General features: G+C 44.6%; 1 protein-coding gene across 1 annotated transcript; it reads right to left on the reverse strand.

Annotated features, from left to right (window-relative positions):
• Window positions 1-2,730: 2,730 nt before the first annotated feature.
• On the reverse strand, window positions 2,731-15,987 carry TMEM82 (transmembrane protein 82). The gene is made up of 7 exons (XM_020973201.2): window positions 15,808-15,987; window positions 14,841-14,913; window positions 14,284-14,458; window position 13,759; window positions 13,205-13,621; window positions 11,954-12,141; window positions 2,731-9,222 (listed from the first exon to the last, which is right to left on the reverse strand). Exons 1-7 carry the CDS (start codon window positions 15,884-15,886, stop codon window positions 9,127-9,129), a joined length of 1,029 nt encoding a protein of 342 aa, XP_020828860.1. The 5' UTR covers window positions 15,887-15,987; the 3' UTR covers window positions 2,731-9,126.
• Between the last annotated feature and the right edge of the window lie 389 nt (window positions 15,988-16,376).

Here is a 16,376-nt window from a genome sequence, read left to right on the forward strand (position 1 = left end):
AGGTTCACAGACCCCAGGTTAAGAAGTCTCTTTTTGGGGCAGCTAGGCAGTGCAGTGAATAGAGCTCCAACCCTGGAGTCAGGAGGACCTGAGTTCAAATCTGGCCTCAGACACTTGACACTTACTAGCTGTATGACCCACGGCAAGTCACTCAACCCTGATTGCCTCACCAAAAGGGGAAAAAAAAGTCTCTCTTTCATGATATTTTCCATGCATGGATGAAAATCAAATAAACAAGCATTTATTAATCAATCAATCAATAAATAAATTTATTAAGTACCTACCATGTGCCAGGCACTGTGCTAAGCACTGGGGATACAAAAAGAGGCAAAAAGAGTTCCTGCCCTCAAGGAATGTCTGCTATGTGCCAGGCACTGTGCCAAGATTCCTTAAGATATAACATATAGATTGTTCAATGGCCTCAAAGAACAGGGAAACAAATGCTTGTCAAAGGTGTTTACCACTATCAAAAAGAATGTCCAGCACAAAGTTCAGATGGAAAAAGAAGAATTCACATGATGAGGTCCTTCCAATGCTCCTCTTTGCAGATGACATTTTGTTTACAGATTCAGGGCCGCACTACAGATTCTAGGCTACCTCACTAATCACTCAAGAGCTTGAGCAGAATGCTCATGGGCCATGATGGAGCCCAACTCAAACCACTGAAAAGCTCATTGTTGAATTTTTAGTGTAAGCATTTACACCTCAGACATCAGCAAACACTATAAATTAGAACTCAATTTATTGTTTTGATGATTGTCTTGACTAAAGAAGAGAAAATGCCAATAATGCAGATTAAACACACTTTTTTGTTTTTGTTTTTTCTTTCTCTTGTTTTTTCCCTTTTGTTTTGAATCTTCTCTCACATCATGACTAATAAGGAAATATGTTTAATATGATTGTATATGTATAACCTATATCAGATTGCTTGCCATCTTGGGGAGGTGGGGGGAGGGAGGGAAAAAACGTTTGGAACTCAAAATCATAAAAGTGAATGTTGAAAACTTTCTTTACATGTAATTGAAAAAAAAATACTATTAAAAATGAAGCAGATTAAACTCAGAAGTGAATCATGTGGCTATTCCCCTCCTCCAAGAGCCAGTTGTTAAACATTTTACTAACATACACTTTCCCATCTTCCTGTCTGTTGTATGCAGTTGGATGTACAGCAGATTCATTGGTATATATACATACATACATACATACAAATACACATATATATATATACACACATATCCATATCCATATGTGCATGCATGTGTGTGTTTGTGTACATACTGGACAGACACTAAAGATGAATAATCACCTTAAAGGGTCCAAAAATTGGGTAGGAGGAGTAGAACAGGTGGAATTACCCTTGGGAAACTGCACAGTTCATTTAATGGCCCATCTTTCCAACACCAACATTTCTTCAGTGATAGTAACATGGATTACCATAGACTCCAAAGAATTAAAGCTACTGGTCACCATCCAAAGGACAGTGGGGAGGTACATGGTAGGAGTAAACTGGAGCGTGGTACAAGTGGAGAATTCCACAGGAGAAGAAATCATCAGAGATGATTAATCAGAAAGGGAGGTGGACCAGGCCAAGACAAACCAACGAGTCTTTCAAATACCTGCTGTGTCCAAGGTAGCATTGCACAGAGCAGCAGTTCTCAAGTGTGGTCCAGGTGCCTGGTGGTCCCCAAGATCCTCCAAGGGGTCCCTGAGGTCAAAACTATCTTCACTATAATACTAAGGCATTAAAATTTCTAACATAGTAAGTATCAATAGACATGACCCATGAACGAAAGCTCTTGGGGGGGGTCCTCAATAATTTTTAAGAGTGTAAAGGTGTAAAAGGAGGGGCAACAAGGTGACATGGTGGATAGAACACTGGTTCTAGAGTCAGGAGGACCTGAGTTCAAATCTGGCTTCAGACACTCACTGTGACTCTGGGCAAGTCACTTAACCCTGACTGCCTTAAAAAAAAAAAAGAGTGTAAAGGAGTCCAACTACCCAAAAGTTTAAGTACCCCTGGAGCAGTAAGTACTCATAGTCTGGTTCAAGTCCTGACTTAAGACCTGGATTCAAGTTTAGCCTTTTGACACATACTGTGAACTTGGGAAAATCTACTTAATCCCTTAGTGCCCTAGGAAACTAAGATTATATAGGTTGCAGAAGAGGTGCTGATCTACATTGATAGAGGGAATTTTCTACACCAATGAAATGACAAATCTGGTCCCCCCAAAATATGCAAGGAGTCGTGCTACTCCCTGTTTCCCCCATTGGAATGGGAGTACCACAACACACTCCAAGTTAATGTGTACTTTGAATGCTGTGCCAATCAAATCCCCAAGGGGACACTTTATAGAACTTGATTTTAAAAAATCATTTGGAAAAACAAAAGATCTAGAATATCAAGGCATATAATAAGAAGAGGTAGAGACAAAGGAAATACTACTTCTCACCTCAAACTATATTATAAAATAGCAGTCATCAAAGCTATTTGGTATGACAGAGCTAAACAAGATTAAATAAGGACGAATCAGGGACGACAGAACTCAGTAATCCAGGGTTTGATAAGACCAAACATTTAGTTAGGAAAGAGCTCCCTATATGCTAAGAAAACTAAATAAAGTAAAATAGCCTGGCAGAAATTAGGTTTATACCAACACTTTATACCACAGATCATAATACATTCTAAATGGATACTTGATTTTAATATTAAAGATCACACAATAAAAAAAATTTAGAAGAGAAACAGATAATTTACTTCTCACAGCTATGGGTGGGAGATACATTTTTAACCAAAAAAAAAGGAATACAGGCAATTGGAAAAGATAAAATAATTGTAAACCGATTACATAAAACTGAAAAACTTGTGCACAAACAAAATTAATCACATAAGAGAAGTGGTCGAATGGGAAAATCAATCTTTATATCAAATTTCTCTGATAAGGGTTTGGTATATATGGTAAGATATATAACCAGTTAACAGATACAGTGTAAATGCATATGGGTGGTGTGTGTGTGTGTGTGCGTGTGTGCTTACATACACATATAAATACACACACACACATATATGCCATCATATGCCCTCCCCCAATAGATAAGTAGTCAAAGGTTATAAACAACCAGCTCTCAAAAGAATTCCAAACTATTAATGACCACATAAAAGAATGCTTCTGATCACTAAATAATAAGAAAAATATGAATCAAAACAACTCTGAAGTTTCACTTCACACCTTATAAATTGGCAAAGATGAAAAAAGATGGGAATAGTAAATGTTGGGGGGAATAGGCACATTGGAGCATTGTTGGTAGAGCTGTGAATTAGTGCAACCATTTTGGAAAGCAATTTGGAATTATGCAAATAAAATGATTAAAATGTCCATACCCTTTAACCCTAGACATACTGTTGGGCTTACACCCCAAGGAGGCCATTGATAAGAAGAAAGTCCCCATACCCACTAAAATATGTATAGCAGCATTTTCTTACGACAGGAAAGAATTGGAAACAAAGTAGATGCCCATCCATTGGGGAATGGCTAAACAAATTATGGCACTTGAATGTAATGGAATGTTACAGTGTCATAAGAAATGACCAATATGATGAGAACAGAGAATCATGGGCAGAGCTATATGAACTGATGCAGAATGAAGTAAGCAGAGCCAAGAAAAAGACATACGCATGACTATAGAATTGTAAGTGGAAAGAAGCAAAAGACAAATAAAAAATGGATGTTGCAAAATTATAAAGAAGAGATATATGAATATACTCTAATCCCTTTGCAGAGGTGGGAGGTCCACAAGTGTACATTGCACACATTTCTAGACTTTTCATTGTTGTTCTGCTGTTTTTTTCTTCTTCCCCCCCCTTTTTTTTTGGTCCTTAAAAACATACTATTAGTTTTACGGGATGGCATGGCTCTCTGGAGGGGTTTGGGAGGAGATTGAAGGGATATTGGGGAAAAGTATGATGATGTCAAAACAAAAGATATAAATAAAAATGTATTTTTAAAAAAAGAATGTGAGCTCTGTAATGAAATATTGCTGTGCTATATGAAATGATAAGCAGGCTGACTTAAAAAAAACCTGGAGAGACATATAAACTGATGAAAAGTGAAGTGAGAAGAACCAGGAGAATATCATACACAGAAACAGCAATATTGCATGATAATCAACTCTGAATAACTTAGCTATTCTCAGCAGTACAATGCTCTAAGACAATTCCAAAGAACTTATTTTTTTATTTTTATTTTTTTACTTTTTAGGCATTTGGGGGTATGACTTGCCCAGGGTCACACAGTTAGTAAGTGTCAAGTGTTTGGTGTGAGGTTGGATTTGAACTCACGTCCTCCTGACTTCAGGGCCGGTGCTCTATCCACTGCACCACCTAGCTGTCCCTCAAAAAACTTATGATGAAAAATTCTATTCACCTCCAGAGAAAAGACTGATGGTATCTGAATACAGACAGAGTGCAAGCAGTAGCAAGTCTGTGGAATAAGCTTGGAAAGGGATCTAGATTGTGAAGGGTAGCAAGGGTTAACTGGCAGTGCCCGAGCTCTACTGGCATCTACGTAACCTCAAAGGATCTAATATAGAGAAAGGATCCTAGCATCCTGGATGAAAACCCTGTGGAGGATTATGGGAGGACAGAGATGAGACTGAACTGAACGAGAAGGCATTGAGAGATGATCTGTACCCATAGCAATTAGATTACAGATCTATTAAGAAATAAATACATGCATTTATTAAAAAAAAAAAAGAATACCCTCCCCCAGGAGGTCAGAGAGGTAGGGAAAGGTCACCTATTGACAAAATATTTATAGCTGCACTTATTTGTGGCATCAAACAACTGGAAAGGAAGTAGTTAGGGTATGGCTGAACAAGTTGTGTTACATGAAGGAAGGAGATATTGATGCACCTTAAGAAATGGTGAATTTGAAGAAGTCAGGGAAACTTGGGGAGATTTGGATAAAGTGATACAGGTGGTAGTAATCAGAACATGGAGAATTTACACAAATCACAATGTAAAAACAACATTAAGAGGCATCAGAACCCTGAACAATTTAGTGTCCAAGTGGGCCTCTAGGAAACTGATGGTGAAGCCTCTCTCCTCCCACTCAATGCAGAGGTATGGAATGAGGCATACAGTCCCATATGTGGCTGGAGCAGAGGGTGAAGGAAGTAGGCCAAGGAGAGGGAAAGTCATTGAGAAGCGAAAATATAGTTCTAAAAAAGAGGTGAGAAATCCAGAAGCCAAGATGGCGGAGTAAGCATAGACAGGGGGTACAATTATAAGGTGAATTTGAGGGAATGACATAGAAAAATAATTAAGAGATGAGAAAGAAGAGTGCGCTGAATGTAGAAGGAAGGGAGATGTAGAATGGGGTAAATTATTTCACATGAAGAGGTACCAAAAAATCTATCACGAGGGGCAGCTAGGTGGTGCAGTAGATAGAGCTCCAGCCTTGGAATCAGGAGGACCTGAGTTCAAATCCAACCTCAGACACTTGACACTAGCTGTATGACCCTGGGCAAATCACTTAACCCCAACTGCCTCATCAAAAAAAAAAAAAAGCAATAAACGAAAACAAAAACCAAACCTATTACAGTGGAGGGAAAGATGGGAGGGTGGGCAATGGGCATCACTTGAACCTTACTGTCATCAGTATTGGCTCAAAGAGGGAATAATATACCCAATCAGTTGAATATAGACATCTATCTTACACAACAGGAAAGCAGAAGGGGAGGAAATTAAGTAAAAAGGGGGGCTGATAGAAGAGAGGGCAGACCAGGGGAGGTGGTAGACAGAAGCAAAACACTCTTGAGGAGGGAAAGGGTGAAAGGAGAGGACAAACAGGAAGAAAGATAGGATGGAGGAAAATACACAGTAATCATACTGTTTTGTCATTTTTTCTCGAATTGGACCATGACATCAGGTAGGTAATACCATGACTTGCAAGTGAATTAGATTTAAGTGAGGCAAGGCTATGCAAATTCACCAGCCTCACTTTCTCCTCCAGAGCCATCTTGGTCCAGTGGCCAGATATGGATCAGGATGACTGGAGGTGGCCCAGGATGTAATGGGGACCTTGGCCTTTTCAAGCTAAGGTCTTTAACAGGTCTCCGTTTGACTGAGGCAGTGCCCATTCATAATGGTGAATGTGAATCAGATAAACTCTCTGATAAAATGGAAGCGGATAGCACAGTGGATCAAAAATCAGAATCTTCCCCCTTTCTCAAATATGTAAAGAACTGAGTCAAATTTATAAAAATACAAGCCATTTCCCAACTGATAAATGGTCTAAGGATATAAACAAGTAGTTTTTAGATGAAGAAATCAAAGCTATCTATAAGCATATGAAGATGTACTCTAAATCACTTTTGATTAGAGAAATGCAAATTGAAACAACTCACATCTATCAGATTGGCTAATATAACAAAAAAGGAAAACGATAAATGTTGGAGAGGATGTGGGAAAACTGGGACACTAATGCACTGTTCATAGACTTGTGAACTGATCCTACCATCTGGAGAGCAATTTGGAACTATGCCCAAAGAGCAACCAAACTGTGCATACCCTTTGATCCAGCAATATCACTACTAGGAATATAACAGAATACTACTGTGCAATAAGAAATAATGAGCAGGCAGGTTTCAGAAAAACCTGGAAAGACCTGTATGAACTGATGCAAAGTGAAATGAGCAGAACCAGGAAAATACTGTACACAGCATCAGCAACATTGTGTCATGAGCAGCTACGAACGACCCAGCTCTTCTCAGCAACACAATGATTCAGGACAAGTACAAAGGACTCACGGAGGAAAAGGCCGTCCACATCCAGATAAAGAACTGATGGACTCTGAATGCAGATGGAAGGATACTTTTTTTCACTTACTTTATTATTTTTCATGGTTTTCCCCCCTTTGATCTGTATCTTCTTTCACTAATATGAACTAATACGGAAATAAGTTTTACATGATAGCACATGTATTGCCTATATCAAATTGCTTACCATTTTAGGAAAAGAGGAGGGGATGGAGGGAGGGAGAAAAATCTGGAACTCAGAATCTTGTCAAAATGAATGCTAAAGATTGTCTTGCACGCAATTGGGGAAAAGACAAAGTACTATTAAATACACAGAAGATCAATACAAAAAAAAGAGATGAGCATCAATAAAAGACTGAGGGGAAAAAAGATAGGGGATAGGAACTAGACCAGTGATTTCACTGATGTAGGTAACTCCAGTGCAGACGGGCACCATCTTCACAAGTTGTGGTCTTAGAGAATTGCCTAGAGCCTTAAGAGGTTAAATGACTCGCCCACAGCCAGTGTGTGTCAGAGGCTGGACTCAAATCCTAGTGTTCCTGAGTCTGCGACCAGTACTGTACCCATTCAGGCTCACTGCCTCTCCTTTCTTAAATCAGGAAGAAAAAGAAAAGAACCTAAAAAAAGTGAATATAAATAAGCGTCCTTCATTGTGCCCAAGGCAGCTTCCTATCTGACTCATTGCTAATTTTGACTTTACTCACTGCCAATTTTAAATACTTTGCCACCAGATTAGGCCTTAATTAGTCACAGAGTATGGCAGAGATATTCAGTTTGTACGTGTCTTAAGTTTCCTCTCCAAAACTGAGCCAACCCTCATTTTCTTAAGCCTGTCAACGAGTCAACAGAGGGAACAGTGGGGTACAGTGGCCAAAAACGGGAGCTCAGTCTGCAGTGAGGAATAGTGTCCAGCACTAGGGAGGTGAAAGCCGCCATGTTCTTGGCCTTAGTTAGATCACGTCCAGAGGACCATATGTGTAAGCGTCAAGAGAGTACATCTAGTACGGGACAATGTGGATGGGGAAGGACCTGTGACACATGAGAAATAGTTAAAGGAACTGGGAATATTTAGTTTAAATAAAGGGAACTCAGAGAGGGACATGATGGCTCTTTAAGCTTTTGAAAGGCTGTCCTTTGGAAGAGGAGTTTGACTTCACAGAATCACTGATTCTCAGAGTTGCTAGGGTCTTTCTTTAGTGGTCATCTAGTCCAAGAATTCTTTCTACAACCTCTTGGACCCAAGGAGCCAGTCAAATGGCCTGACCTTGAGTCTTCTAGAGAGGGTGCACCCCATTCCTTCCTGAGTCCTCCCCATTCCACTTTGGGACAGCTGTTACCATGATAACTTTTTCTCTTATGACTAGTTCTGCTTGGGCCCACAGGCAGGACAGGACTCAACAGGTAGAAATGGCAGAGGGATTTGGAAGACTTCCTGACAATTCAGAGCTGTCCCAAAGCAGAAAGGGCTATCTCAAAAATAAGGTGAATTCTTCATTCCTGGAGGTCCTCGAGTGAAGGCTGGATTACACTTGTCCAAGATGCTGTAAAAGGAATTCCTGCTCAGAGGTTGGAATAGGGAGCCTCTGAAGGCCCGTCCAACTTGGAGATTCAGCTGTATTCCCCCCAGCGTTGGGTACATTATAAGTGATTACCACACTGAGGCCATACCTATCTCATCATTACTGATACATTTCTGGGGTGGGGATCTTTACCTCCAGGTTCAGCTCTTCTCCCTCCGCAGCCAGGCTGCAGGTTCTGAGTTCTACTCTTCCACCAACTGGCCATGGAACCTTAGGCAAGCCATCTGTTCTCTTTAGACTTTGGTCTCCCTATTTGGGGCTAGATGGCCTGTAAGAACATTTGAGCTGGAAAGGGCTCTGTGATAACGCACTGTGGGAAGGGTCTGAATGTTTTATTTCTTATGGGACAAGGAAGGGAGGCCAGAGAGGGGGTGGTACAGGACCCTTCTCACCACTGAAGACTGTCAGCTCCTCATTCCTTCCTCCTAAAGAGGTAAAGGGGATAAGATCAGCAGCTTAACATTGGTCCAATGACCATAATACCAAGTTTGAGCTGGGTTCTCTCCATCTGGTCTAGGCCTGGCTCTGATTTGGAAACTCTACCATCTCCTAGGAGTCCTTTCTGCAGGCCAACAGGACCCTTTCCTTCTGGACCACAGAAGGGTCCTAGGGTGGCCCCGTCCAGCAGGGTTACATCTCCAGCTCTGTCCTTCTAAGACCTCCCCCACAGTAGGTCAGTCCCTGTTGGGCTCCAGGTCCTGGAAGAGCCCACACTTCTGCCATCCTGGTCTTAGGAATGGGCCTTATTTCTGGAGAGGTGGGGCTGAGGTTGAGCTTCTGGCTTCTCCTGATCTGGTTCTACCACAGAAGGTATCTGGGAGAGATCCTGAGCAAGAGAGAATGAATGACAGTCCCCTTTACTGCTAGGAATAACAATAGTCATTCATATACATATATATGTATATGTATATATATACACACACACACACATACATACATATATATATATATATATACACACACATACATACACACACATATACACACATATATGATATAGCATATAGAGAGAGCACCCGAAGCTTTGCAAAGCACTATACAATCCATTACCTCATTTGAGTCTTACAACCATCCTGCGAGGTAGGCTGCTGTTGTCAGTCATATCCAACTCGTCATGACTCTATATGGGGTTTTCTTGGCAAAGATACTGGAGTGGTTTGCCATTTCCTTCTCCAGTGGATTAAGGCAGACAGAGGTAAAGTGACTTACCCAGGGTCACACAAGTAGTGAGGATCTGAGGCCAGATTTGAACTCAGGTCTTCCTGACTTTAGGCTCAGCACTTCACTGAGCTACCTAGCCACCTGGTAGGTAGGTGCTATTACTAATTCCCATTCTACAGGTGAGGAAGCTAGGGTTCAAAGACTTGGCCAAAGTCTCAAAGCTACTGAGTCTTTGATGTGGGATTTGAACCCAGATCTTCCTGACTCTAGGTCCAATGCTCTACCCACTATGCTAGGCTGACTCTCAGCCATAGGACTCTGAGGATGCTGAACTGAAGCAGTATGGCATGATGGATACAATTCTGGACCTGTGGCCAGGAAGACCTTGGGTTCAAATCCTGCCTCAGACACTCATTAGTGCAACATGGCTAATATAGAAATGTGTTTTGCCTGACTTCATATGTATAACTGATATCACATTGCCTACCTTCTCAATGGGTGGGGTGGGGAGGCTGAAGAGAGAGAAAATTTGGAACTCAAAATTTTTAAAAATAAATGTTAAAATAAAGAAAGTAGGGAAAAAAAGGAAACATTAGCTGTATGACCTTGGGCAAGTCATTTTCCTCATCTATAAAATGAGGAGGTTGGACCTGATGATCTTTAAGTTCCCTTCCTACTTTCAATTCACAATGATCCTGTGACTCTTCTGGTAGCCAAAGCAGCCCAGACCACTTTTTGGAGCTGGGCAGGGCCAGGGACTTGTGGGAAAAAACAAAAATCTTTTAGAGATTCAAGGGGATGTCTAATACGCTAGATACATGTATCTCAGGATTAGAAAAGGAAGGGATCTTAGACACCATCTAATACCATTTCCCTCATTTTATAGAGTAGGAAACTGAGGGACAGAAAGGGTAAGCAACTCACCCCAAATAACCGATAATAAGCAACAACAATAATAATAATAATAATGATAGCATTTTGTTATTGTTATTAAGTACGTCCAACTTTTCATGACCACATTTTGGGGTTTTTCTCAGCCAAGATCCTGGAGTGGTTTGCCATTTCCTTATCCAGCTCATTTCATAAATGAAGAAACTGAGGCAGACAGGGTGAAGTGACTTGCCCAGAGTCACATAGTGAGTAAGTATCTGAGGCTGGATTTGAACTTGGGTCTTCCTGACTCCAGGTCCTGTGCTCCACCCACTTCACCACCCGGCTGTCTCTAGGCATTTTGCATAGAAGACCTCATTTAAATCTCACAACAACCCACTTAAGTAGGTTGTATCATCAACCCCATTTGGCAGATGGGAAAACTTAAGCTTGGAAAGGTAAAGTCACTTGCATAGGGTCCCACAGCTAGTATCTGATATGGGATTTGTGCCCCAAGTCTTTCTGACCCCCTAGTCCAACACTCTGGAATTCAAACTTAGGTCTTCCAGAGTTTTTCCCCTAGCCATAGTTCTCAAAATGTGGTCCAAGGACCAAGGAGGGTCCAGGAGGTCAAAATTATTTTCATAATAATAACTAAGCTGGGGGCCGCTGGGTGGTGCAGTGGATAGAACACTGGCCCTGGGGTCAGGAGGACCTCAGTTAAAATCCAGCCTCAGACACTGACTAGCTGTGTGACGCTGGGCAAGTCACTTAACTCTTTTTGCCTCAGTTTCCTCATCTGTAGAATGAGCTGGAAAAGGAAACAGAAAACCCCTCCAGTATCTTTGCCGTGAAAACCCCAAATAGAGTCATGAAGAGTCAGATGTGACTGAAACAACTAAACAACCACAATAATAATCCTAAGATAAATAATACTAAGCAATGCTACTGTATTAATTTCTAACGCAGGAAGTATCAACAGATGTAACCCACATAACTAAAAGCTCTTTGGGAGGTCCTGGATAATTTTTAAATGTGTAAAGAGATCCTGAGACCGTAGTTTGAGAGCCACTACCTTATAGCCTAGAACAGTGGTGGGGAACCTGTGGCCTTGAGGCCACATGTGGCTCTCTACGTCCTCAAGTGCAGCCCTTTGACTGAATCCAAACTTCACAGAACAAGTTCCTTAATAAAAGGACTTGTTCTGTAAAACTCAGACTCAGTCAAAAGCCCACACCCAAGGACCTAGAAGGCCACATGTGGCCTCGAGACCACAGGTTCCCCACTCTCGGCCTAGAACCTCTCAGTTTCATCTCCTAATCCTTGGGAATTCTACCTACATCCAGTGGTATCAGGGGAACATTGCTGGGCACACCAGGCTGGCTCCTGACAACCCCCTCCAACCTTAGTGTCCTGGATTCCTCATCTGTGCTCCCCCCATCCCCCCAATCATTGCTATGGGGACACATTTCAAGCTTGTGGTCTCCATGGAAGGATTTTGGTGAGTGGGGGATCCCAGCTCCTACCTGCTTCTGACAGAGGTCAAGCAGGACTCGAGAATTAGCCAGGCACCAGAGCTCCCCAAAGAGGGAGATAAAGACGCCCATGAGGTCCAGCCAGTGGCCAACGGTCAGCAGGAGGATGAAGAGGCCGCCCATTCGCACAAACACCGTCTGGTATTGGCTCTGTGTGCTCGGATGCTGTCGCTGCTCTTCTGTGTGAAGGGCACAGTGTGGCTGTGTGTCCCAGACAGGACGCCCCCCACCCCTTCTCCCCTCCTCACTTTCCTTGTGGATTCATGACCTCCTAGGTTTCCTCGCTCACCTAGTGACTCCCTCTTCACTCCCCTCCTTAACGTGAGTCTCCCACATCTTCCTCTCTCTTACCACTTTCAGCCACACAAAGGATTCACTTCTGATATTCTCCTCCCCCAGTAATAGCAATAGCTCAGATATCTAAAGTGCTTTAAGATTTATTTGCAAAGTGTTTACATGTGGTCTTCTTCAACGTGGGCGACAGCCCTGGGGTAGGAGCTATAAGTAACCACCGTTTTATAGACTGCTTGGCCTCCTCTCTAAGGCCACATTGGACAGTATCACCCTGTGCTTTCTCACTCTGTGGCTTCCATCTGTCACCTCCCTCTAGGTGGCTCAGTAGGTAGAATGCTGGACTCGAAGTGAGGAAGACCAGAGTTCAAATCCTGCCTTAGGCGCTAGCTGTGTAACTCTGGCCAAGTCATTTAACCTCTTCCTGATTCAGTTTCCTCATCTGTAAAATGGGGATGAATAATAGCTCCTGCGTAACAGAGATGTTGTGAAGATCAAATGTAAAATTCCTTATAAACCTTAAAGCTATATGTATATAAACTATATATATATAAAAGCGTTTTATATATAAACTACCGAAATGACAGCCATACATAATAATATTATTGTGAACGTTCTCTACTTAAAGTGGCATAAAATGATGATAATGATGATGATTAATGTTCTATACGGGAGGCATCTTCCCAAGGCTTCCCCTGTCACAGCCTCTCCTTGTTCCCTGGTCCTTGCTCTTCCCTTCCGGTGGTCCTTGCCTCCCAAGGTTCACTGCCTGAGGAGTTCCCTCAGAAATCCCCCTCCCCTGTTCTTCATAGTCTTTGGACATCCCTCTCCTACGGCCGCAAAGCCCACAGGTTCCTGGAACCCACAACATTCCTCCCCGTGGTGCTCCCTGCAGATCTTTTCCTGGGTTCTCTTCTTCCCTGGCCTCCGACCCTGCCCAGGACCCCTCACCCTGCATGTAGATGACCAACAAGGTATAGCAGATGGTAAGCGGAGTCCAGAAGCGCACGGCCTCCGAGGTGGTGAGGAAGTCGCGGTTGATGAGGGCCACGGCTGCCATGTCACCCACCAGGAAGGCCACGCGCAGGGCGCGGCCCAGCAGGGTGGGGAGGTCTTGCCACTTGGCCAGCAGGGTCAGGCAGGCTCCACAGTACTGCTCGCAGCTGTGCAGTTCGTAGAGGCGGCAGACATGGCGGTACAGTCGCCAGGCCCCGCTCGCCAGAAGCCCTGCCAGCCCCAGACTGAGCAGCAAGTTGAGAGTGCGGTGTGGGGCCCCCTCCAGCAGGAAGCTCAGGCTGCAGGTCAGCCCGCAGCCCAAGGAATACTGGCACAGAAGGAACAGCTGGAGGAACTCGGGACCAGTGGGCCCTGGAATCGGGGGAAGGGAGAAGGGGTAGGACAGCAGCTCAGGCCCATAAAAAACAAAGAATCTTAGAACCTTGGAATTTCAGGATGCCCCAGCAAGGGAGGGCCCCGAGAACCTGGAATGGCAGAGTGCCCAGGACCCTTAGAAATAAGCTAATCCAACCTCTTCATTGTATAGATGGAGAAACCGAGCCCCGAGGTTACAGAGTTAAAGGCGGAGCCAGCACCGGTCCCGAGTCTCATCCAGTGACACTATTTCTCCTTATTTCACGGCCTTCTTCCATTTAGATCTCAGTCCCTCTACCCAAAACCTGCAAGTGAGAATCTTCCACATAGGTTGTATAGGCAGGGGAGTGGCCTCTGAACCATAGGCTAGGAGGCTGCTCATACTGGTCCTTTCAGCCCCAAGCCCAGGGTCAGGCGCTGACCCCACCATGCCAGTTGGGCACAACCAGTGCAGTCAGGTCTTAGGCCAACATCCTAGGATGCCGGCCTTCATGCCTTTTTCTACAAGTCTCCTGTGATGGGATTGGGTCCCTGAGGGCTGTGCTCTCCCCTCCCTTCCCTTCCCCTATTCAGTGCCTTCCACACTACAGAGCATATGGTCAGGTCACTGATGGTAGTGGGGAAGGCCCCCTGCCCCACCCCCAGTCCCTTGGTCTCACCTTGTTCAAGGTCAGCAGCATAGAGACAGCCCGGAGTGAGAACTCCAATACCACAAGGGCAGCCACTCGGACCCCGACCACAGTGAGGAAGGCTGTCAGCCCCAGCAGGTGCAGGGGCTCCAGCACTGCCCACTGGGAAACCAGGTACTCCTTTTCCTTCTTTCTCTTGGGATCACTGTGGGAAGAAACAAGGGAGAGCCATGGTGCGGAAGCTCAGTCATTAAGCCTCCCCCCAGGGACCCACAGAACCACAGACAGTCAGAGACTTTGAGGCATGGAATGTCAGGAGGGGAAAGCTCAGGCCCCAGGTCAGCCTACAGCCCAGGGAGTATTGGAAAGAACCCTAGGGATCCCTTAGACAAACTACTTAATTTTTAAAATAGGAAAATCTGGAGCCCAGAGAGAAACTCAGTAACCCACCTCTTTCCTGGGATGTAAGTCTATCTGATAAGTCAAGGCTTACCCCTGTGCCCCTGGGATTCCATCTATCTCAGACCAACCTAGCCCTCAGTTCAGAGAGAAAGGAGGAAGGGGGAAGAGAAGAATGGGTCACTCACTTCACACAATAGATGAAGAAATAGATTTTCGTGAAGCTGCCAAGAACAGAGACTCCACAGGCTCCAATCAGGCCTGAGAGAGGGGAGAGACAATGGTGCCGTTCAGCCCTAGGAAGACCCCCAGGGGGAGGGGAAGAAGAGATTTCAGGGAAGGAGTGAGGAAGATGGTAAGGTGGGGGAGAAGAGAGATGGGACATGGAGGGACCAGAGGATGTAGATGGGGGATAAGACAAGACAAAGATGGGGCAGCAGGGGAAAAGGAAGCTTGCCTCTGGGAGTGGGGAAGAGATTCAGGAATGGGGGTTGGGGTGGGGGAGGGGGATCCAGGAAGGAGATGAAGAAAGGCCAGAGGAGGGGAAGCTCAGAGGACCCTGGGGAGCCAAGAGAGACATAGTGGAACCTTAGGGAGATTCAGAGAGATTGGGGAGGGGGGACCCTAGGGCGTAGTAGACACAGAAAGGGACTCCAGGGAAACGTGGAGGAATGGGGGAGCTAGAAGGACAGAGGAACCACAAAGACATAAGGGAGGCCCAGAGCACTAGGGAAAGGCACACAGAATGTACCCCAGGGAGCTGCAATAGATTTAACAAGGGGTTCTTAACTTGGGGTCCACGAGTTTTTTTTTTTAAGTAACTGTATTAAGATATTGTTGTATCCTTTGGAATCCTGTGCATTTTATTTTGTCCATTTCAAAGCATTCTTCTGAGAAGGGGTCCACAGGCTTCACCAAAATGCTGAAGGGGTTGGTGCCACACAAAAGGTTAAGCGCCTCTGAATTATACAGGGATTCCAGAGAGATGGGAAGGAATGGGGGCACCCCAGGAGTCTGGCAGAGACACAGAGAGAGGGGAAGAAATGGAGAAAGCCTAGGGAGAGCCCAGTGAATTGGAGAGGGTTGGGGAGGACACCTAGGCAGTCCAGGGAGCTAGGGTAGACCCCGACAGATGGGGCATAGCCAGCAACTAACCTTGCAGGAGGGAGTCCAGTAAGCTGGAGCCCCAGTCCAAGGAGGGCAGTGAGGGGAGCCAGGAGGTAAGGGAGAACATGGTGCTGGGGGTATGGGTAGAGGGGGAGCTGCGCAGGGAAGATCAGACCCTGAAGCCCTGGGCAGGCTAGGGGGAGGAAGGCAGGAAAGGGCGGGCCCTACGTCACCTGGGTCAAAGGTGGTTAAGGTTGATAAGCAGTTCTCTGGAGGGGAAGGGAGAGGAGAGCGTCTATGGGTTTAGTGAATGATTGTCCAGCTGACCTGGGACTTAGGATGAGCCAAGAAGAGTAAAGTGGAACTGAGCCAGGGCCCCGGGGTAGCTGCTGGATTCCTTCGCCCCTTCCCAATCCCCTTTTTCCTTCCTCCTTCTAAAAAGACAGGAAAACCCTCAGGGCAGTGAATGAGCTAATGGTGGATCTCTGCACCCCACCCTCTTGGACTTTAACCCTATCCAGCCCTCCTGAGAGAGGTTGGCTTCCAAATACGCTCTATACTCCCTCACTAATCCCCAAGCGGCCATTGAACCAGCTAGGCTGTGAGCCAGAAGTCTG

The sequence above is a fragment of the Phascolarctos cinereus genome, unplaced genomic scaffold, assembly GCF_003287225.1.
Source record: "Phascolarctos cinereus isolate Bilbo 61053 unplaced genomic scaffold, phaCin_HiC Scaffold_726;HRSCAF=1367, whole genome shotgun sequence".
NCBI lineage: Eukaryota > Metazoa > Chordata > Mammalia > Diprotodontia > Phascolarctidae > Phascolarctos > Phascolarctos cinereus.

Excerpts from the sequence above, each read along its gene's own strand:
- TMEM82 (XM_020973201.2), bottom strand. The coding sequence starts at position 15,886 with ATGTTCTCCCTTACCTCCTGGCTCCCCTCACTGCCCTCCTTGGACTGG. Across the intron at positions 14,914-15,807 it reads ACTGGACTCCCTCCTGCAAG|GCCTGATTGGAGCCTGTGGA; the intron begins GTTAGTTGCTGG and ends CCCCTCTCTCAG. Across the intron at positions 12,142-13,204 it reads GTTGGTCATCTACATGCAGG|AAGAGCAGCGACAGCATCCG; the intron begins GTGAGGGGTCCT and ends CCCTTCACACAG.